The sequence below is a fragment of the Leptonychotes weddellii genome, chromosome 8, assembly GCF_054177405.1.
Source record: "Leptonychotes weddellii isolate Sample4059 chromosome 8, ASM5417740v2, whole genome shotgun sequence".
Classification (NCBI taxonomy): domain Eukaryota; kingdom Metazoa; phylum Chordata; class Mammalia; order Carnivora; family Phocidae; genus Leptonychotes; species Leptonychotes weddellii.
In genome coordinates, this window is record NC_138376.1 from 55,451,971 (window position 1) to 55,474,857 (window position 22,887).

Here is a 22,887-nt window from a genome sequence, read left to right on the forward strand (position 1 = left end):
AGGCCCTCATCTCTCATCACTCTCCTTGTGGAGAATTCCCACTTTCACTTCACATACCTCCTTTCCCAGGATGGATATAGAGAGAGAGGTCGTGGTCTTTGTGAAGAGGGATCAGGATTTCTCGTTAACCCCCAGTTATTTTGATAAAACCGAAATCAACCCAGCTAAGACAAAGATTCTCATAACCAGTGTTTCAAACTAGTAAATTTTAGGCCTTATTTCCTCTCATGCTTTTTGGTCTCCCGAGAAGAAACAAAATGCAGAGATAGCCAACTAGCAGTGGGGAAGGTTCTCCTACACCAGCTAGACCCAAGACTACCAGCTGTCCAATGGACATAAGCAGAGAAACAAAAAGCAGGTGGGCCAGTGCAGAATGCCTGCCTGTCGTCCTACCCCTCTGAAGGTGGACTGCTTGTATTTTGTCCCCCTAGGCAGAAAGGATGAGCATCTGGAATCTTAGCTCTTTCTCCCTTGAAGGTCTCTCTGTTCAGTATCAATCAAGCTGACCAACCTTCCCTTGAATACAAAATTGCAGTGAGAGCCTGGAGTAATGAGTATTCCTCAAAAACAATTTCACCAAGAAAAATGAAATGAAATTTCCAGTGACAGCTTAGCCACTTTAGGAAGAAAAAGAACCTTATATAATTCATGCATATTGGTAAGAGGAAAGGAAAGGAATTCAGGGATGCTCAATCTAGGACAGCGAGTCCACTGAGTGGAAATAAATTACTCAAGACACCAAATATCTTTGATTCAGTCTTTTTTTTTTTTTTTTAAAGAATTTATTTATTTTTTTTTTATTTATTCGACAGAGAGAGACACAGCGAGAGCAGGAACACAAGCAGGGGGAGTGGGAGAGGGAGAAGCAGGCTTCCTGCGGAGCAGGGAGCCCGACGCGGGGCTCGATCCCAGGACCCCGGGATCATGACCTGAGCCGAAGGCAGACGCTTACCGACTGAGCCACCCAGGCGCCCCATCTTTGATTCAGTCTTAATTTATATTAAAGTTATCTTGTTTGTTCATTTGTTTGTTTTGTTTTGTTTTAAGCAGGAAACATTGAGGGACATGTTAGGAAGCTGTTTCTGGGAGCACATTTGAGAATACAAACCACAAGATTTACAATAGGCTTTGTTTGGATAAAATAGAACTGAACATATATACATACCAGTTACCATAAAATATAAGTAAAGTTTTTACTTATTCTTTATTTTGTCATCACAACATTCTGTATTTTGTCATCAGCGTAACTCTGTGACTAAGATAAGGAAAGAGCTTCCATATAATCTTCAAAAATTTATCTTACTAGTTTTTAGGACTCCTACTTGTAACCTTTATGTTATAAATATTTGTTCTTTGAAACTGCACTTGTTAAAGTGTTCGCAGAGAGATACAAACTCTGTTTGCCAAGAAAGGTTGATTTTATCCACCAACCTTGAGCAACTGGTCCAATGATTTTTTACCTTGCTCAGCAGTCAAACAAAAACACTACGAACAGTTTCTTAAAATTAGGAACATTGCCAAAAGCGTTCTTACCTGCAAAAAGTGTATTATACAAAATAACTCCAACAGGCCAACTTGAAAACACAGTGTAGAATTTTGTTTTGTCACAACCTTGGCATGGAGTCCTGCCTCTTTGAGTTTCTGACATTCCACCCGATAGATGGCAAACTCTGAAAAAGGAGCACATTTGGAGGATATTTGGAAGCTCAATCTCGAAAGAAAAAACTGTGTATGAATACCTCAGAAACATGATAGAAAACTGAAAAAAGATAATATAGGGAGTGAAATTGTGAAATATGTCACAATCGTATTTTTTGTGGGTGACAGCGTAAAATTTACATCAATATTAAAACTGAAAGCAAAAGAAATCCGTGGCTCATGGAGGTTCCTAACATCACCCTGGCATCCCCACTTCCAACCCCAAGCACTGTAGTTACAATGAAGTTCAAGTTTATGGGTGTTAGGAATATTCGATAAAACAACTAACCTAGTGTCTTCACAGATGGACAAAAGAAAAAGGGGTGGAGGACCACTGTTACGGCTTATACAAGCCTTAGGACTAACAGATATAGCATATGGTCTTTGATAAGAGCCTGACTTGAAAAAAAAAAACATATAAAGAACATTTGAGGTCAGTTGAAGCAATTGAATATAGTCAGTATATAAGGAAATAACTGTTCATTCATTAGGAGTGATAATGGTACCATGTGATATAGGATTACATGCTGAGGTATTTTGGACTGAAACTTCATATAGCCTACAAATTAAAATGGTTTAGTGAAAAAACACATAGATGAAGTATATGTAGCAAGATAACAACTGAGGAGAGAAGTGTTGAGTACACTTTTTTCTAATTTTCTTTATGTCTGAAAAATTTCAAAATAAAAGTTTTTTAAAGTACATGGATGTTATTCTTATCCCATTTTTTTATTCTTAAAATAAGAAGGAAAGGCATGTTAAAGTTGGCTTAAGAAGATGGGACCTGTTAAGTTCAAAAGAGAACTAGCAAATCCAGCTGGAGTGCCCTTCTCCAGTTGTTAAGGCCCTCACCATTGAAACGAAACAAGTCTAGAAATCTTGAAGCACCCTTAGATTTCTTTGTTGGACAGTACTATGCCAACTGCGTTTGCCTCGTGAATGTCAGCCTAAAAGACAAAGTGTAGTTACCCCAGCAGCCAACCAAGTCCACCAGGGGTCAAAAGTGTTGGACTCTCAACACGGATGGAGCTAGAGGGTATTATGTTCAGTGAAATAAGTTGTTCAAAGACAAATACCATATGATTTTACTCATATGTGGAATTTAAGAAACAAAACAAATGAATAAAAGGGGTAAAAAAAGAGAGAGGCAAACCAAGAAACAGACTCTGAACTATAGAGAACAAACTGATGGTCACCAGAGGGGAGGTGGGTGAAATAGGGGATGGGGATGATCAAAGAGTACACTTATCACGATGAGCACTGAGTAATGTATAGAATTGTTGAGGCATATATTGTACACCTGAAACTAATAGAACACTGTATGCTAACTACACTAGAATTAAAATTAAATAAATAAATAATAGGGAAAAAATCTATCTAAATAAATAAATAAGTGCTGTACTCTCTTTATTGGTATCAGTGGTTCTGTCTCCAAAATTAAATGTAACAATTGGTCAGAATAAGCCTCTGTGTCATGATGTAGCAATAATAACAATGAGTAACACTATCAATAGTAATAATAATGCCTAACATTTCTCAGGCACTCAGTGAAAGGCATGAAAGATTGGTTTGGACATTACAGATGATGCTCCAATATTATGATAGATAAGGCACACTGAGACACACTGAGCTATGTGGTCATTATGAATAGTCTTTCCTTAAGCCAGGTGTTCAACACAAAGTATTAAGTCTTTCTTGGCATCTCAAGGGGCAAACTCTCAAGGGTAAGCACTATTAGCTAACTGTATAGAGGTTACACGAGCAGCTGGGACAGCCCCCTTTTCTCCTTACACCCTTTTCTTCCCTAACTCCTGTATGTCTTGTCTTCATCCTTCTGCCTTCCAGAAGAACTTGCTCCACCCCAAGCTGGCAGAGGCCGCCTATATGCTCCCTAAGTCCAGCCCTTATTATGCAATCCTTTGAGCCACTCCACACAGTTCAGGACCAACATGTTCATAACATGTTCAGGAACAGAAGGGATTAACACAGGCTGAAGAAAGGAGTGGGGTGCCTTCAGTCCAGCCTCCCCATCCAAACACAAAATCCAATGAGTCTCTGATGGGGCGCCTGGGTGGCTCAGTCGTTAAGCGTCTGCCTTCGGCTCAGGTCATGACCCCAGGGTCCTGGGATCGAGCCCCGTATCGAGCCCCGTATCGAGCCCCATATCGAGCCCCGCATCGAGCCCCGCATCGAGCCCTGCATTGGGCTCCCTGCTCTGCAGGAAGCCTGCTTCTCCCTCTCCCACACCCCCTGCTTGTGTTCCCTCTCTCACTGTGTCTCTCTCTGTCAAATAAATAAAATCTTAAAAAAAAAAAAAAATGAGTCCCTGAGGGCTGTGGCTTCTTGTAGACTCCTGGAGTCACTCAGTTGAGCTCCCAGGGTTATTATGAGGATCCAATGACCTAAAGTAAGCAGGTGGCAGCACCCTGCAAAGAAATAAGCATGACTGTGTTAGTTGTGAAATAGCTCAATGCTGGGTTCATTATGTCTTCCTTATTTAGTACCTTCAACTCTACATTAAAACTTCAAAATCGTGTTTTTATAAAAAAAAAATTTTCAACTGTTAAGAACTCAGCATGTACTGAGAGGGTGCTCATAAAAGATTCACTTACTCAACAAATATTATGTAATAAACTTATGAAGCCTAAGACAGTCATCTTCAAGGAACTTACAAGTGAATGGAGAAAATAATGGATGCAGTGGCACCTGGGTGGCTCAGTCAGTTGAGCGACCAACTAACTCTTCGTTTCAGGTCAGGCTGTAATCTCCGGGGCGTGAGATACAGCCTGGCCTCCGGCTCCTGCAGCGCGGAGTCCGCTAAGACTCTCTCTTCCTGGTGCCCGAGTGGCTCAGCCGGTTAAGCGGCTGCCTTCAGCTCGGGTCTCGGTCTCCGGGCGGTGGGACGGAGCCCCGCCTCCAGCTCCTTACGCAGCCGGGAGTCGGCTTCTCCCTCTGCCTCTGCCCCTCTCCTTGCTCGCGCTCTCTGTTTTTCTCACTCTAGAATAAATAAATAAAATCTTAAAAAAAAGAAAAAAACCTCTCTTCCCTCTGCCCCTCCCCCCTGCGCACACATGCATGCTCTCTCTCCCTCAAGTAAATAAATAAATCTTAAAAAAAAAAAAAAAAGAATGAATGCAAAGCATACTTGCTCTAACATGTACGTGTAGGCAATGGTATCGGGGTGCAGAAAAGCAGATGACTTCTGACTGGCAAGAGGATGATGTTTTAAATTTAGGTTTCCTGAAATGCTACTTCATTCTGTAGAGATAGGATGAATGGGGTTTTCCTTTTTCTTCCTATCCAATACTGCCTCCTAGTGGTGCCAAGGCCCCTCTGCAGCGCCTCTCAACTCTCCCCACCCCCACAGGGGTACAGAAAGGGAAATGGAAACATTGCATCAAGGAATTGCTATGGAATCTGAGTTGATTTGTGAACACTACCTTTACGTTGAGCCATTTCAAATGAAGCCTTCATTTCCCTTGTTTTTCCTTCCCAGGAAAACTGTGTCCTTCCATAAAAGTGTCATGTACTCTGGGTCCTAGAATTTTATCACATGGTGCCCTGGGAAAAGACAATGACCCCCAATGAAGGACATAAATGGGAAAAGTAGAGACCTTCCACTGCCTTCATGGAAGGGCCTACTCCTGTTCCCAGGCTGCAGCTGAGAGCAGCCTCCTTGTAGACACTGCTAAGGGGAAGAGGAAGCTCACAGTTCCTGGAGTTTGAATCTAATTGAAACATGATCCCAAGAACGTTGAAATCTTGATACATGTCTCAAAAGCCCAAAAATACTGTCACGTCAAAAGTGGAGCTGTTTTCTGTTTGCAAGCGGTGACAGCTTAGGTACTCTTTGGAAGCAGGCTAGACTTGTTCTGGGATGACCCCCATGATAGGCCTAGTGACTATTCAAGGAAAAGCTGAGGCTCTAGAATCATGTGAAAGATTGTCAATGCAGCAGGCAGAATTATAGCTTTGAATACTTTCTGTTCATCCACAAAACAAAAATGTCAATTTTTGCTTTCTAAATATGGGTTGGGACATTGTGTGTCTAAAAATGGGTGCTTCTTTTTATGGCACTTGAGCATTTTATTGGAGAGGTGCTAACAGAAGCCGAAAGCTGGAACAGCCATCCTCACCAGAAACTTTGCAAGACTTGGCCTCCAGAATCGCTGCCTCAAGGCCTCACTGAGGTTCTGTGGCTCACAGTATAGCCCAGGGAGAGCAGGAGTTTTGTTTCATGAATGTTCTCCCCAGGACTTAGAACCTTGCTGGGTTCATAATTGGCATTTCAATGTTATTCGAATGAATACATGAAGGCAAAATGCTCCCCATTTCCCCATGCAAACCCAGTTCTGCCCTGGGACACAGGGAACGGTAGGTTTGGGAACAGAAGACAGAACCCTGGGCAGAGCAGTGCCTGGCTGAGTTGATTTCTCATGCGTGGTATTGGTGAAGTAGTCAGACAAGAGGAGCAAAAGGGAAGAATATGGAAAATCATGCTCCTGGTCATACGTGAGGGGCTGATGTCTCACAAAAATGAACTGGGACACCTTGAGAAATAGCAGTGCTTCCGTGTGAACAGGGGGGAGCTCAGAATTTTGGTTACTTGGATACTATTGTAGATGTGACCTCCACGGGCTCCCAAGCTGGTGTGACCTTCAGCATAAGTAGGCACAACTCAGCATTGGCCACTTCAGGTCCCTGAGCAGCTCTTTTCTGGTCTATGATTCCCATATTTTAAAATCTGAGTGTGTAGAGATCAGGTTTCATTTCTGAAGGAAGATGCTGCAACTGTAAATTATAATTTCTGGCCCCAGATCATCTCCACCATCAGCTTTCCCTTTTCATCTGTTTATTGAAGGTATAAATCTAAGAATAATGTTGCTGGCCCTCTTTACAAATTCACCCACTCTTCTCTTACTTCTGCTGTCTTTATGGTGGTTATTCTCACACAAAACATGACTTGTAAGACTTTAGGTTATTGTTAATATCCTTACTAACACCTCCTGCCACCCTTTACTTACTCTCACCCAACAGGACAATTCACTTCCTTCAGTATTTTCAAATTTTGCTTAGTCTACTGTAATATCCTCCTCATTAGCCATTCTGTCTCCACTCTGGTCCATCTTCAATGCTATGGCCTAAACCTTCTGAATTTCTCCAATCATATCTCCTCCTGCCCTCAGGAGAGCCTCCTCAAAAAAAAAAAAAAAAAAATCAAGAAATGCGGCAGTGGATTTTTGGGTGCCACAATACCTTAAGTTTCAGATCCATACATAGCAGAATTTCTTTTTTCCTGCCACAAAAAACCTTGAGCAGAATATTCTGCATTTCTAGAATTAACTTGTTTTTCTCATACCAAGATGTTTTTCATCTTTCTGTTACTCTTGAAAAAAAAATCATACTCTTTTAAGTATGCTTACCTCCTTCTCACCCTTAATTGAACACACTAGGTGCATGCAGTATCAAATCTATAATTCTATATGTTTTTAATACTGTATGTTTAATCCATGAGAAACTCTTCAGAGTATTAACTCCTTAAACTGAAGCTATTGATTGGCAAGGGGTGAGCCCTAAAACAAATAAGGTCAATTATGATAACTTTCAGTTGATGCATCCTGGACTAGTCAGAGTCCTTTCTTGAAATTTTTTAATATGGGACCAGAAATACACCCCCCCTTTTTTTTTTCAGGTGTGTTTCTCAAAATTTGTACGTTGAAGCCCTAACCTCAACGTGACTATTTGAAGATAGGGTCTTTGTGGAGGTAACTAAAATGAGACGAGATCATAAGAGCTGGGCCCTGACCCAATGGGACTGATGTCCTTACAAGAGGAAGGCCACCAGAGCTCACTCGCTTTCTCTCTCCACGCCACACAGAGGAAAGGCCCTGTGAGGAAGCCGTGAGAAGGGGACCATCTACGAGCCAGGAAGAGAGCTCTCACCAGGAACTGACGTGGCCAGCACGTTGACCTGGGACTCCTAGCCTCGAGAATTGTGAGAAAATAAATGCCTGTTGTTTAAGCCACCCAGTCTGTGGTATTTTGCTGCGGCAGCCTGAGCAAACCAACACAGGTGGTGAAGCTGCAAAGATGCATTGACAGAGGACACATTTCTGCCATGATGAAGACGAGAATGAGAATGAGCTGAGAAAAGAGACAGAGTCCTACAAGCACTCCTGTGCTCCAGTTATTTATACATAGAACAAAGATTAGAACATTAGCAGAAACATTTTTCTTTATTCTTTTATGTGCTTACTGAATATGAATTGGTTTTATACTAAAACATGTTTTCTGAAATGGTAATATATTGTACTTATTACAATATATTGTATATATGTATTCTATACATATCCATCTTTTTTCTTTCTCAGCATGCTTAATAATCATCTATAATAAAAAAGAATTCTACCAGTAAAAAGCTTGATTTGGAAAACAATGATCACAAATGTATTATTGAAGTTGGGCTGTGGCCACTTTGAGAAATGAAGCTAGGGTATCTTTTAAGACTTGAGAAATAAACTGACATTAAAATTGCTTCTTGAGAAATGTATCACTTTGTTTCATTTTGTTTGTTTTCACATCTCTCAATCCTTTGAAGGGATTCTGTTAGTTGTTCTTTGTAGACATCTTTATTGATAAATACAGACAGAGGTAAACCAAAAAGAGACTCCTAGCTTCTCATCTGTGACAGGAATTTCTGGTCTATTTTTTCTTAGTATGTTCCAACTAAAGTGGAAAGAACCTTTTTTAAAAATCATTCTGGGGGTGCCTGGGTGACACAGTCAGTTAAGCATCTGACTCAGTTTCTGCTCAGGTCATGATCTCAGGGCTCATGAGATCGAGCCCTGCGTCAGGCTCCATGCCCAGCTGTTGTCCAATGTTGTCCTGAGTATTTTTCTTTCTTCTTTCCTCATCTAGGAAGTAACATGATACATAGCAGATAAAGAATCGGTTTTGGAATAAGACAGATCTAGATTTAAAGTCTAGTTCACATGCAATTGCTATGTGTTTGTTCTGTCGCTAACTGTACTTCCTCAGTTTCTAATTCTTGCTAATAATAGTAAGAACAACTGGCTGGGTTGAATGCCCACATGTTGGTTTATCTTGAAACTTCTTGTTACATCCGTACTATGGCTATCAGATTGTGTTGTGTAATATCATGAAAACAGAAAAGATCAATCTAGGGACTGTATGTAGGGACACGGCCATTTGTTGTGTTAGTCACTGGGGAAGAGATCACAATGGCTGCTTTCTCCAGCTTCCTATGTTCCAACAACATTGGTCTTCTTTTTGTAATTCAACCATGCAAAGTCATTTCCTTTTCCCTGGATTGCTTTTCTCCTGACATTTATCACAGCTGGCTCCTTTTTTTCTGGTCTCAGTTCAACTGAGGCCTTTTCTAGCTTCCACTCCATCATTTTTCCTAAGAGATCACACTGTTGATTCCTTTATGGCAGTTTCCACTACAGACCATTATCATGCTTACGAATGTATTTAGTTGTCTATCTCCATTGACTAAAACAAAGTAGGCTTTCAATAAGCAATGGTTGGATGGTTGGATAGATGGATGGAGAGATGGATGGCTGATAGATGGATGGATGGATGAGGAAGGATGGGGTCTGATAAAGATCCTCCTCTATTCGTACTCTGACCACTCTTGATTACCTCTGTGACGAACACCTGCTCATTGCCTCCAACATTTCCCAACTGGGTTGTTGCAGTGGGCTTCTTAATGGGTCTGCCTGCTTCTACCCTGGGTCCCCTATGGCCTACTTCAACACTGCAATCAAGCTAACACCCTTAAAAACATGTAAGTCAGTCTTCTGTAAAAACAAAACAAACAAACAAAACCCTGCAATGACTTCCCATATCCCTCAGAGTAAAAGCCAAAGTCCTTACAACAGCCTCAAATCCCCACTTAGTGCGGCCCCTCCTTACCTCTCTGACTTCTCTTTACGCTTCAGTGAGAACTGCTATTACCTTCCTGTTCCCTGAACATGCCAGGCACTTCTAAGGCATTTGCTTAGACTGTTCCCTCTTCCTATAATGCTTTTCCCCCATATATCTGAGTGACTAACTCCCTCACCTTCTAGTCTTTATTTAAATATGACCTTCCCATTGAAGTCTATCCTCACACCTTATTTACTACCAGGACCAGTCACCCCACCCGCATGCCGGCTCTCCCTGTTGGTCTTTTTTGTCCATAGAACTTACTGCCTTCTAATATATTGTGCAATTTATTTATTTATTTATTTATTTTTTGTGCAATTTATTTTTATATTGTATTAACCATCTTCCCCGCCATCTCTCACTCTGATGCAAACTCTGTTTACCCACGAGTCCCAGGCACATACAACAGTGTCTGGCACGTGGTAGGCACTCAATATCTGTTAACCTGAATTATTAGTCTTGATGTGTAAATAGAAGAATCCTGGGTAGTGGATTACAAGATGTTTCTCTCCACCTGAATGCATCCAGGACCTGAGGAGGGAGTTCAAGCTAGAACCCTGTGGAATTGCCAGCTTTGGGGAACTTGTGCAAAACTATCTCAAACAGCAGGAAGGGATCTCGGCAAACCCTGAACCAAGCTGCTTAAAACAGCATCATAATTCTTGTTTTTATCGTTCTTGTATTCTCCATATCCATTTGCCTTTGTGTTCCCTACGGAAATCTTTTTGAAACACTCCTGTCTGCCGTAAGAGACCAGTAATGGCCACCATTTATTAATCATCTAAGTACTGTTTAGGGTAAATGGTAGAGTTGTGGTTCCATTAGATGATACAATAAGTGGGAAAGTCAGGAAACCCTGCTTTGGTTGGTTCCCGGCTGAGAAACCTACCAGAACTAATTTAAGCAAAATGGGGAGGTTATTTGCCGATGGAATGCAACCAAGCCTAAGAACAGGCATGGATATGGTTGTGGGCATCAGAAATTAGAGCTAGGAACCGAAATGCTTCCAGGTCGTCTCCTTCGGTGTTGACTTTATTTAAAAAAAAAAACAAAAAACCCAGATTGGAAGCGGCGACCCCGCTAGTCCGAGCCGGCGCGGGAGCGGGAGTCCGGGTGGGAGCCGGGCTGGGCGCCGCAGGCCAAGGACTGCAAGCACCTGCTGGCAGGAGCGGCCGCGCGCCTACAACCTGGACGCCTGCCAGGGCGACTTCGCCAGCAGCCTGCCGCCGCCCCACATTCACCCGGTCACGGGGACACCCACCCACCACCCCAGGGTCTACAACATCCACAGTCGAAATACCACCAGGTATCCTGCCAATTTCATTGTTGTCGTTGGAGGCTGCCCGGTCTGCAGAGTCGGGTTTCGGAGGACATCTTCACCTCCCTGGGCGTCTTCTTGACCATCACCTTGTTCCCATTTGGGTTCATCTGCTGTTTTTCCTTGAGGAAGTGAAGATGTCCCGACAGTGGAGCAAACTTTACTTAAAGGGAACAACACACCTGGCTTTCCTACCTCCCGCTACACAAGCAGGGTGGGGAGTGGGAGAGGGAGAAGCAGGCTTTCCGCTGAGAAGGGAGCCCGGCGCGGGGCTTGATCCCAGGACCCCAGGATCACGACCCCAGCGGAAGGCAGACGCCCAAAGACTGAGCCACCCAGGCGCCTCCATCCCGCTTTTTCTAATGTAAATGTCGTGTACAATAGCCTTATCTGATTAAGCTTCCAGGCCTGTTGTGTAAAGTGAGGTGGGAGAGCTTTGGCCTGTGTGAGCTGAGGTTTCCTGGGCACAGGGGTCGCAGAGCATGGGAGAGGCCGCAGCGCTGCTCCTAGGGTTAATGACAACCCAGTAAAGCACTGCTTTTATTTTTTGCAGTCTTCAATTTGAGAAAGGTGAGAAATAGTTTTATTTTTTTAATTTAATTTTATTATGTTATGTTAGTCACCATACATCTTTAGTTTTTGATGTAGTGTTCCATGATTCATTGTTTGCTATAACACCCAGTGCTCCATGCAGTACATGCCCTCCTTAATACCCATCACCGGGCTAACCCATCCCCTCACCCCGCTCCCCTCTAAAACCCTGTTTGTTTCTCAGAGTCCATAGTCTCTCATGGTTCATCTCTCCCTCCAATTCCCACCCCCGCCCATTTTTCCCTTCCTTCTCCTAATGTCCTCCATGCTATTCCTTATGTTCCACAAATAAGTGAAACCATATGATAATTGACTTTCTCTGCTTGCCTTATTTCGCTTAGCATAATCTCCTCCAGTCCCATCCATGTTGATGTAAAAGTTGGGTATTCATCCTTTCTGATGGCTGAGTAATATTCCATTGTATATATGGACCACATGTTCTTTATCCATTCATCTGTTGAAGGGCATCTCGGCTCTTTCCACAGTTTGGCTATTGCGGACATTGCTGCTAGGAACATTGGGGTGCATATGGCCCTTCTTTTCACTACATCTGTGTCTTTGGGGTAAATACCCAGTAGTGCAATTGCTGGGTCATAGGGTAGCTCTATTTTTAAATTTTTGAGGAATCTCCACACTGTTTACAGTGGCACCCAGGTGGCTCAGTGGGTTAAGCGTCTGCCTTCAGCTCAGGTCATGATCCCAGGGTCCTGGGATTGAGCCCCCGTTGGGCTCTCTGCTCATCATGGAGTCTGCTTCTCCCTCTCCCCGTTTGTGCTCTCTCTCTCTCAAATAAATAAAATCTTAAAAAATAAGTAAGATTCACACCACTGTAAGAAAAAAAAGCCTGGGAGAAAGACTGTTAGTTGCCAACTCAATACTCAGTCTCCCCTTCTTATTATATAGAATGCCAATTGTACTTGGCAATCTGCCCAGCTAAGACATTTCCTGGCCACTCTGAACCCAGGCATGATCATGCGACAAAGTTCTGGCCAAAGACATCTAAGCTGACGTCTGTTTGGAGCTTCTAAGGCTCTTTAAAAAGAGCTCACTTATTTAGTGTGTGCTCTTTGGCCAACCCTTCTTCCTGCAGGGTAACAAAGAAAATAGGCTGGAGCTGCAGCAGCCGTCTCAAGAATGAAAACCACACACTAAGGAGAGCTGAAAGAAGCACCTAGGACGTGGATCAAATTGAGCCTGTCCTACCAGCCCTGACCAGCTCATAGTCCTGCTTTGTGTCAAGTTGATAGGGATAGATGAAAAGATAACAGTTCCTTTTCCCAGAAAGCTAACCATAGAAGCAGCTAACTTTTATTGCACACTTGGTATGTATCAGAAACCATCCTTAGCGCTTTACATGCATTAGAAAAAAAACATGTACATTAAGTATTATTCCATTCACACAAAGGAGGATACATGTTTAGCAAGGTTAGCTACCCATGGTAATCCAAGGCTTGAAGCTGGGTCTTCTATCATTAGTATGATTACAATTAGCATTAATTACAATGCTATACTGGTTCCCAGTCTTTATGGTATTTATATTAATGGGATAACATCATCACAGATCCTTCTATTTATTAATGGATACTAATCTCAAAGAGATCATACTGCATGATAAAGATAAAAATGGAGATTAGAATTAAGGTTGTTTTGTTTCCCGATGGCCACATTTTCAAATACTTCTCAAGGACTCTGTTCTATGGACTTTTGGTTAGTCTTTGAAATCTACCAATAATTGTAACAGCTCTTTCACTAAATGCTAAAGTATAGCAGACATTTTCACAGGACTCTGTCCAGCAACCCTTACTCTGGTATCTTCCCCTTTGTCCTTCCCCATCTCCACCCCTGGTTACAATCAGACTTTTTAAGTGAAGGGCTAATACTTAAATTCAGCTTTTATTTTTAAAATTTTTCAAGTATCTTAAGCATTCAACCCACTTTTACTTTATCCAATCTTCCCATGTTAACATAGCCCAAACAGAACATTTTCTCATGGAAAAATGTTTTATAAAAAATATTACCAGTGGTTGCTTTTTAGCTCCAAATCACCAAATTTGACCAAATTCCAGCCCAACCTAAGAACTTTCTCAGCATTTATGTCTGATATTTATTCCACTCCCTTCCAAAGCAGTGTTCTCTGCTATTAGTAATAAGATTCTGTCAGAAGTCAGGCAGACAGATGAATGGATAAAGAAGATGTGGTATATATATATACAATGAAATATTATGCAGCCATCAAAAGGAATGAAATCTTGCCATTTGCAATGACGTGGATGGAACTGGAGGGTATTATGCTGAGCGAAGTAAGTCAATCAGAGAAAGACATGTATCATATGACCTCACTGATATGAGGAATTCTTAATCTCAGGAAACAAACTGAGGGTTGCTGGAGTGGTAGGGGTGGGAGGGATGGTGTTGCTGGGTGATAGACATTGGGGAGGGTATGTGCTATGGTGAGTGCTGTGAATTGTGTAAGACCGATCAATCACAGACCTGTACCCCTGAAACAAATAATACATTATATGTTAAAAAAAAAAAAAGATAGTAGGAAGGGAAAAATGAAGGGGGGGAAATCGGAGGGGTAGACGAACCTGAGAGACTATGGACCCTGAGAAACAAAGTGAGGGTTCTAGAGTGGAGAGAGGTGGAGGGCTGGGTTAGCCTGGTGATGGGTATTCAAGAGGGCACGTACGGAATGGAGCACTGGGTGTTATATGCAAACAATGAATCATGGAACACTACATCAAAAACTACTGATGTAATGTATGGTAATTAACATAATAAAAAAATGTAAAAAAAAAAAAGTCATGCAGATTCCTGCATTTAGTGGCAGGTTACATAACGTGGCTACCAGATCCTTCCCAGTCTTTGAGATTCAAGGCTGAGACATCTTTTATCAGGTACCATTTGAGATGGATTTATACTTTAAGCCTCAATGTTTCAACATGAAGATTTAGATTGGCTATTTCACATTTGACTCAATTTTTCCAAATATACTTTTCTCAATTTTATCCAGAAATTGAAGTTTATTTATTTTTTTTTAGAGAGGGGCGGGGTGCGGAGAAGGAGAGAGAATCTTAAGCAGGCTCCACACCCAGTGAAGAACCCAATACAGGGCTTGATCTTACAACCCTGAGATCATGACCTGAGCCGAAATCGAGAGTTGGACACATAGCCAACGCAGCTACCCAGGCACGCCCAGAAATTGTTTATAAACCTTTACTTATCGATTTCCCCTAGATCGAATGCACCTAGAGTCTAAACTTCATAGTGTTATAAATGTACACCTAGCAGAAGAGACAACAAAGTCTGATTCCTTAAGTTCCCCCAAAAGAAAACTTTTAGAAATGAACGAAGTATTTTAAGGGAAGTTACCCTTTTTGTTATAAAGTAACAGAAGCCCATTGTTAGTGTGAAAGAACAAGTCCTGAATTAGTTTATAGCTTCTTTACTAAAGCCTAATTCTAAGCTGTGGAACACATCCACTATTTAAACATACACTAACATAGCTGAGAGAAAGAAAAAAGACATTTGAACCCCAGGAGCCAAAAATGACCTGTTTCCACTAACCCCAGGTTCTAGCATATCCCTGGATATAATACAGCAGGGATGGGACGGATTCAAAGAAATATGCTTTCGAGTGTCACATTCATTTAAGGCCGAAGACCATCCACTGTGTAAGTCTGAGCTGCTCTATTAATTTATTTATAAAAATAAAATTTCATTAACTATCACAATGGTATTTTATACAACCCTAATGACAAAAGAACCATTTTTTTTTTTTGCTCCCTAAGATTTACAAGGCTGATCAAAAATTGAAATTATTGGTATAAAGTGATAAAATAAGACAAAGCATGGTAAAGTCTGCTTTATTGGTGGCAGTTAGTATAAGTCAATAAATATTGATCCCCAAAGAAGAACTCATTTATTTATCAGTTACTGGTCCATAGAGAGCTGAATGAAACTGAACCAACTGCCTGCTGAGATGATAAACTGAAGTCAATCCTGCTTCTTGGGAAATGAAGCCATAGCTAGTTGATATATGGCATATGCTGTTCCTGAAAAATAAAAAGAAACAAAAAAAGAACTTCTAAGAAATTCTGATTTTTATATGCATAAACCTAATATTCCAGCTAAAAGGTTGTAAAAAGAAAGAGGCAAGTCTGGCATTATTGCTACTTTTATGGGAACATAAAAAAGTATTTTGATAGGTGCTGGCAAAATTTAAAATAAATATATGTTAAACACATTTAATCTAGTTTTAGTATCAGTTAACTTCTATAGAAAGTGTTAGATACAGTACAATGTATTTGTCAACTTGAATAACATGTAAAAAAATTTTTAAGTAAGATTAAGAACATATATAAAGGCTATTTCCATACTAACCTAAGATTGCCTGAGAAATGCTAAGAATGATTCAAATACCAAAAAAGAGGTCAAGATATGCAAGCACTCCCTAAAGTATATTATCAATGTAAAACCAAGGAAGAGTAATACACTTAAATTATCAAGTTTAAGGTAATAGCTAATAAGTGAAAAATTATTAAAATGACCTACCAGAACTTATGATGTACTATATCATGTACCGGCTAACTCAACATAATAGAAAAAATAAAATAAAAATAAAAAAATAAAACTAACTACCAGAATACCTATGAAATAGTCACACTGATCAAAAAGAATTTAGGACTTTATCTTAAGAGAGCCCAAATGCCACTATCTAGTTGTTGTCTTCATCCAAAAATGCCCCTTCACTGTATTTAATCCAAGCCAAAGAAGGCACCTTGGCATGAGCAGAAGACTTTGTAATTAGGGTTCAAATTTCAGCTTTTCCACACAGAGGCAATATTATCTTGAGTAATTAACACAATTTCTTCAACTTTAAAATAAGGACACATTACAGACTTAATACAAGGGGGTCCAAAAATCCCTTTATGTGGCATTCTTATCAATAGGACAAGCACACAGTAATCACTCAAATATTGTTTCCCTTCCTCCTCCAGAAAGCAATCATTCAAATTCTTCACTCTGCTCCAACCATACCAATTTGTGATATTCCACTGCTAATACTGAACAATGGACCTGCCCAATCCACAGAAAAAAATTTCAAAGCACTTTGGGTACTGTAATAAGTGTTGTTCTATACAGGTTGTTTCTGTCCTAAACACGGATGTTGAGTGTAGTTGTAAAATATTTTTTTATTATGTATCAAAGTAAAAATGTTCAAAAAACCCTGTTACAATAGATGGGGCAGAGTAGATGGCCTGCACACTCTGAAAGCTACCTCTATAATAAATACTCATCAAACATTATTGGTTTATTTTTTTTTAAAGACATTAAAATGCTCTTATATAATATGTATCAATTATCCTGTTGAATCCTTACATGCAAAGCATTAAGATCTCAGATTCTGGAGACAGACTTCCTATGTTAAAATACTGGCACAGTAAAAGCAATGAAGTTGTTAGTTATCCTTACTGTTACTTATCTATAAGTCAAGCACTCCAAATATCTTACCACCAACTGTAAGCATCATAGTGGCTCTATACAGGAGGGCATCAGCTACTCCACCCTTTAGATGCACTGGAATTCCATTATCCTCCTAGATCAAAAAACAATAATAATTAATACATCTGTGATTTGTTTTCAACTAAGTTCAAAAGACTAATCCATTTATATAAAATTAAGTGCCTCCTTAAACCCCTGGAATTAAAATATTGTAAGCATCAAAATTAAAAGACTACAATTTTCCTGATTCTGTCTCTACTTCCACTAAATTAAAATAAGAACTCCTAAAAGTCAATATTCTTTCTCTTAAATTTAGTGAGATCCAATAAAGATGTTCTTTCCAAGGAATATATAAAGGTTAAAGTTGTGAAAATATACTGATTAAGTTCATCAACTGAATTATTATAAAGATCAGTACTCATCACACTTTAGATTTAATCGTAAGATTTATTTTTTCCTTAAAAAAAGGGGGGGAAGGGGTTTGTTTATAACCTTAAATTATATCTTTAACCCTAGTCCAGCACCTGGCATACAGTATTTAATACATCTGTTAAATATAAGTATTTTATTTTTACGTAGCATACAAATGGCCCCTGACTTAACAATGGTTCAACTTATGATTTCTCAACTTTACAATGGTGTGAAAGTAATACACATTCAGTAGAAACTGTACTTTAAATTCTGAATTTTTACCTTTTCCCAGGCTAGTGATATGCAGTACGATACTCTCTGATGATGCAGGGCAGTGGCAGCCAGCAACAACTCCCAATCAGCCACACAATCGTGAAGTTAAACAACCAATAAACTTACAACTATTCTGTATCCATAAAACCATTCTCTTTTTCACTTTCAGTACAGTATTCAAGAAATTACATAAGATATTCAACATTTTATTATAAAATAGGCTTTGTGTTAGATGACTTTGCCCATCTGTAAGCTAATGTATGTGTTCTGAGCTTGTTTAAGGTAGGCTAAGCTATATTTAGTAGGTTAACTATATTAAATGAATCTTCAATTTAAAATGTTTTCAACTTATGATGGGTTATTGTATATGACATAATGACATAACCCCATCATAAGTCAAGGAAGATCCGTATGACCTATAGGATGTAGAATACAAGGCTTTTTAATCACTTAAAATTTTATTTGGGAAAAACCAGAGATCACCCAGGAAAACAAACCAAAAAAATCACTAATAATTTAACTACTTATAAAGGTTAACGACTCTATCCCGTCATCTTTCCTCATGTGAAAACCACCACAACATAACCATAATATATATATGGTACATATCCATATCCATAAATATATTTATACATATCCATAAATATATTTTTTTAAAGATTTATCTCTCTCTCTCACTCACACACACACACACCCATACACCCATGGGAAGAGGGAGAGAATCCAAAGCTGACTCCCTGCTCAGCGTAGAGCCCGAGTGATCTCTGGACTCTGAGATCATGAACTGAGCCAAAACCAAGAGTCAGACGCTCAACTGACTGGGCCACCCAGGCGCCCCAATATATGTAAATATTTTTAATGCCTACATTACCTTACCTTCTAATTTACACACACACTTGTTTAATATACAAAATGAGATTATGCTGTAAGGGTCTGCCATATACTATTTTTCCCTTAATGCTATTTTTCTAAATATTTTATTTATTTCTTTATTTGAATTTATTTGGGAGGGAGGGAGAGAGGGAGGGAGGGAGGACGAGCAGGGGGAGGAGCAGAGGGAGAAGCCAACTCCCCTCTGAGCAGGGAGCCCTTCCCAGGACCCTGAGATCATGACCACAGCCGAAAGCAGACGCTTAACCGATTGAGCCACCCAGATGTCCCTACTTACTGCTATCTTAAAAGCCATTCTGTTAGTCCCTTTAAGCCCACCTTATTCCTTTTAATGACCACATAGCATTCCATTGTGCAAAAATATCATAATTGAATTAGCTAGTCTCCTATTAATGGGTATTTAGGTTGTTAGGGTTTTTTTGGTATTAAAATCCTATAATGAATAACCTCTTTCCTTTTTTTAAATATTGTTATGCTACTATTTCTGCAGAAAATATTTTTTAAAAAGATTTATTTATTTTAGAAAGGGAGAGAGTGTGCTCCCTCTATAAAATTTTTGTCAATCATATGTCAATAAAACTGGAAAAAATATATCTTCTTCTAATGTTTTGCAGGAGAAGCATTTATATCTGCAATTTATCTTTGTTAAGGTTTTATTTGAGAGAGAGAGAGAGAGAGAGCGCGCGTGCACGCGCACAAGTGGCAGGGGGGATGGGGGATGGACAGGGAGAGGGAGAAACAGGCTCCCTACTGAGCAGGGAGCCCAACACGGGGCTCGATCCCAGAACCCTGGGATCATAACCGGCTGAAGGCAGATGCCTAACCAACTGAGCCACCCAGGCACCCCTGCAATTTATCTTTTAATATATAATACAGAAGGGATCAAACTTTACTTTCTTTAAAATAGCCAATTTTTCCAACTTATTGTATCCTTTCCTCTCTGATATGAAATTGCACCTTTAACATACATTAAATTTCTACATATATATTTGTTCTGTTTCTGCGTCCTTTCTATGGTCTGTTTGTCTATTCTCGTGCAACTCCCCCAAAGAGTGCCAACCTAATGTAACTTCTCCAAAGTGTCTTTGACCAATACCCTTTCCCTCTCATTTCTTCTGCTTCCCCAAGGGCCTCTTGTATATAACAAATGCCCAATTAGCTATCAACAGTTTCTTATTATTCGTTTGCTAATATAGCAGGATCAGTAACAATCAAACATCACCAAATTTACTTCCTATCTCCACCTTTTGGTAATTTTACTATTACAAGTAATAACTGTCTATAAAATATTCCAGTACCTGAAATAGCTTTTGTTTCTCTGGAACTTTATTTTCAAACTGCCTGCGTGAAGCAGTACTTAGGGTCCTCTGGGCAATCTGACGAAGAGCCTGAAATGAAAAATCCATAGATGTTAGGCAGATTTAGGTCTTAAAGAAACCTTCAAAACCAACCATTTTCAATCTTTAATATTACAGAAGAGGGAAATTGACAGTTAAAACATATCCGATTTGTCAGTAAGAATCCTAAACCAGCAGCCAGGTTTTCCAATTGGTTGTCCATCCACTACTCTTTATATTAAAATTCTGCAGTCTCCAAAAACCACATTCAAGTAGCAATTCTGAGCAAAAGAAAAAAAAAACATCTTTACCTGATTGAACTAGTAGTAGCATCATATATCCTTAAGTAAAACATTGACATACAGATATTACAAAAATAAAGAGTGATTACAAAATAACACTAAGTTCAAGTACTTTCATTTAATACTCTACCATATTATTAAAAATCTATTACTTGAGGGGCGCCTGGGTGGCTCAGTTGGTTAAGCGACTGCCTTCGGCTCAGGTCATGATCCTGGAGTCCCTGGATCGAGTCCCGCATCAGGCTCCCTGCTCGGCAGGGAGTCTGCTTCGTCCTCTGACCCTATCCCCTCTCATGTGTTCTCTCTCTCTCATTCTCTCTCTCTCAAATAAATAAATAAAAATCTTTAAAAAAAAAAAAATCTATTACTTGATACCAAAATAAAATAGCACGATTCCTACTTAATTAAAATGCTTTCCTCATTACATTTTTCCTAAAAAAATCTTTAACAGGGTATAATTCTTTTAAAAAAGAAACTTGCATTATATATCCAATTGAATTAAATAATGAAACAAATATGCACTCTATATTCCAAAATAAATGATACACTGAGAGGCTAAGTAAAACCTTACTGAATAATTACAAGAGAACGGTCACGGTTACATTTTCCTTCACTTTTTCGAAGTTTTGGGAAAATATTTCACATGCTCAAAGCAGGTGGAGGAGTGAAGGACACTGACACTGAAGAACCGCCTGATGGAAGCAACACCACACTTCTGCCATGACTGCTCCCAAAGTCCCAACCAAAAGTGAATGACTTGCTTTTTAAACCGCATTCTGATGCTCACAAAGCTCAGAAACGTTGAAACTTAAAGCCTTTCAAAATACCACTGGAACATCTTTCTGTCTGAAGCTTCCGGGTATCAGAAACTTCCCAGTTGGACTTTAGTTTTACTCATATCGGAGCTACCGACTTTATGACTGACCTATAGGTTTAGGGATGGCCACTAAGAACCCAAGGCTGCCTAACTCACCTCTGGTCACCCTCCCAGCTTTTCCACTCCCTTCATCTACCCAACACAGGAGGCGAGAGGAACAGATGGAAGGGAAGTAATGGCAGGCGAAAAGGACACGGACCAAGGTGACTTCCGAAGTCGCCTTTTCCCACCCTTCTTCCCTCCCAGGAGAGGTTTCTCAGTCAAGGTCCCTTAGCCTCCATTCCCAACCTTCCCGCCCCACATTAAGAATACAAGCCGAGAAGCTCCTCACCAGCAGATTCCGCATCTTGGCTCAGTTACTAACCACCAACCCCGACAACCGACCACCAGGAACGAAAGTCCCCACACCGGAACCGGAACTACCTTCTGGCCTTGCGCAAGCGTCAGACAACATAAATATTTCCGGGCGGAGGAGGGGCTTGAGCTTCTCTGACCATAGAGAGCGAAAGAAAGGCGAGAGCGGCAGTATGGCAGTGGCCGCTCTAGCCGACTGGCCGTTTCTGTCTCTTCAGTTCGTTCCCAACCTGGCCGATGCCTTTCAGGCGGCTGGTCGCTGGAGCTAAGGCTGGAAGAAGCAAAGGACTTTTGAGACCAGAGAGGCGAAGAGTAACGTGTCATGTACTTTTTAACTAGCTTACATAAAATTAATGTGAGACCACGCTATCGTAGAAAATTAGTGTATTTGGAACGAGAAGGCGTTTTTTAAAACTTAGCAAACTTTGAGCCATTGTATAGACGTTGAAAGAACACTGGGTTGGCCTGTTGTGAAGCTGCATGAAATACAAAACAAAAAGGATAACTCCTCTTACACGGATACAATCCGTTTTTTCCGCTGAAGAAACTTTGTGAGGGCGTTACTGTTCCTTGTGCTGAGACTATGGTGCAAGGAGCTGCGTCGGGATACCAGTTTTTACCTTCTTGTACCTTTGGACGCTGCAGGACTCCCCACGCAAGAAACTACCAGTGTCCCGAAATTGTGGAAGCTGTTCGCTCGTTTCTCCGTGTCTGGGAAAACGCTGAAAAGAGGGGGGAAAATTTAATTGTGGGGCAAGAAATGGGACAGCAAATCTGGGCTCTTAATTCTTACTGTCTCAGGTCGAGCGGGGTACTTTCCTTGATTGGAGTGGGTAGGCAGAGCAATTACTGTAGATAGGCTGTGTATCTTGTATCAGTTTTGCCTAAATAATGTCACATTACAAATATCTTTATTCTCTGTGCCCACCAAGTGTGTATAAATATAAACATATTTACCCTGTACTAAAATCTTTCCACCTTTTTACAAACTCTTCTGGTTATTCCATTGTGATTTCAAATAGACAGTGGATGATATATGGGTTCAGCATAGGTGAAATGTGTGGATAAAAATTAGTAATATCAAAATTATTCCTTCTCATCTTTTGGGTTAGATCCACCAAGTTATCTGTCCCCAGTTCAGATTCTCTTCCTCACCAAGGTTTTTAAATAGCCAATTCATCTCTCTCTTCCCTAGATAAGGACTGAAAGGATCTGGCTTAATCTCCCCTCTGTATTATGCACTGTGATCAAATCCTTGAGGACAGTTACCAAGTGCTAATAGCTGGAGCATACAAATTTTTAAAAAGTAGATTTCTAGAATTTGAACTTATTAAAGTTTTATGTGCTGTCTTACCATTTTCTCCATCTAGATTGTAAACT

At 40.3% G+C, this 22,887-nt stretch overlaps 1 protein-coding gene and 1 pseudogene across 1 annotated transcript; one reads left to right on the top strand and one right to left on the bottom strand.

The window, feature by feature from the left end:
- Positions 1 to 9,310: 9,310 nt before the first annotated feature.
- LOC145723191 (membrane protein BRI3 pseudogene) lies at positions 9,311 to 11,134 on the top strand (annotated as a pseudogene).
- A 4,273-nt stretch (positions 11,135 to 15,407) lies between these two features.
- COX7A2 (cytochrome c oxidase subunit 7A2) lies at positions 15,408 to 21,633 on the bottom strand. The gene is made up of 4 exons (XM_006729782.3): positions 21,485 to 21,633; positions 19,936 to 20,025; positions 17,072 to 17,156; positions 15,408 to 15,612 (listed from the first exon to the last, which is right to left on the bottom strand). The coding sequence occupies exons 1-4, from the start codon at positions 21,497 to 21,499 to the stop codon at positions 15,554 to 15,556; spliced, it is 249 nt and encodes an 82-aa protein (XP_006729845.3). The 5' UTR covers positions 21,500 to 21,633; the 3' UTR covers positions 15,408 to 15,553.
- Positions 21,634 to 22,887: the final 1,254 nt, after the last annotated feature.

Coding starts and splice junctions, on each gene's coding strand:
- COX7A2 (XM_006729782.3), bottom strand. Junction 17,157..19,935: donor AGAAACAAAAGCTATTTCAG/GTACTGGAATAT, acceptor TTTTTGATCTAG/GAGGATAATGGAATTCCAGT. Junction 15,613..17,071: donor TATGATGCTTACAGTTGGTG/GTAAGATATTTG, acceptor TTTATTTTTCAG/GAACAGCATATGCCATATAT.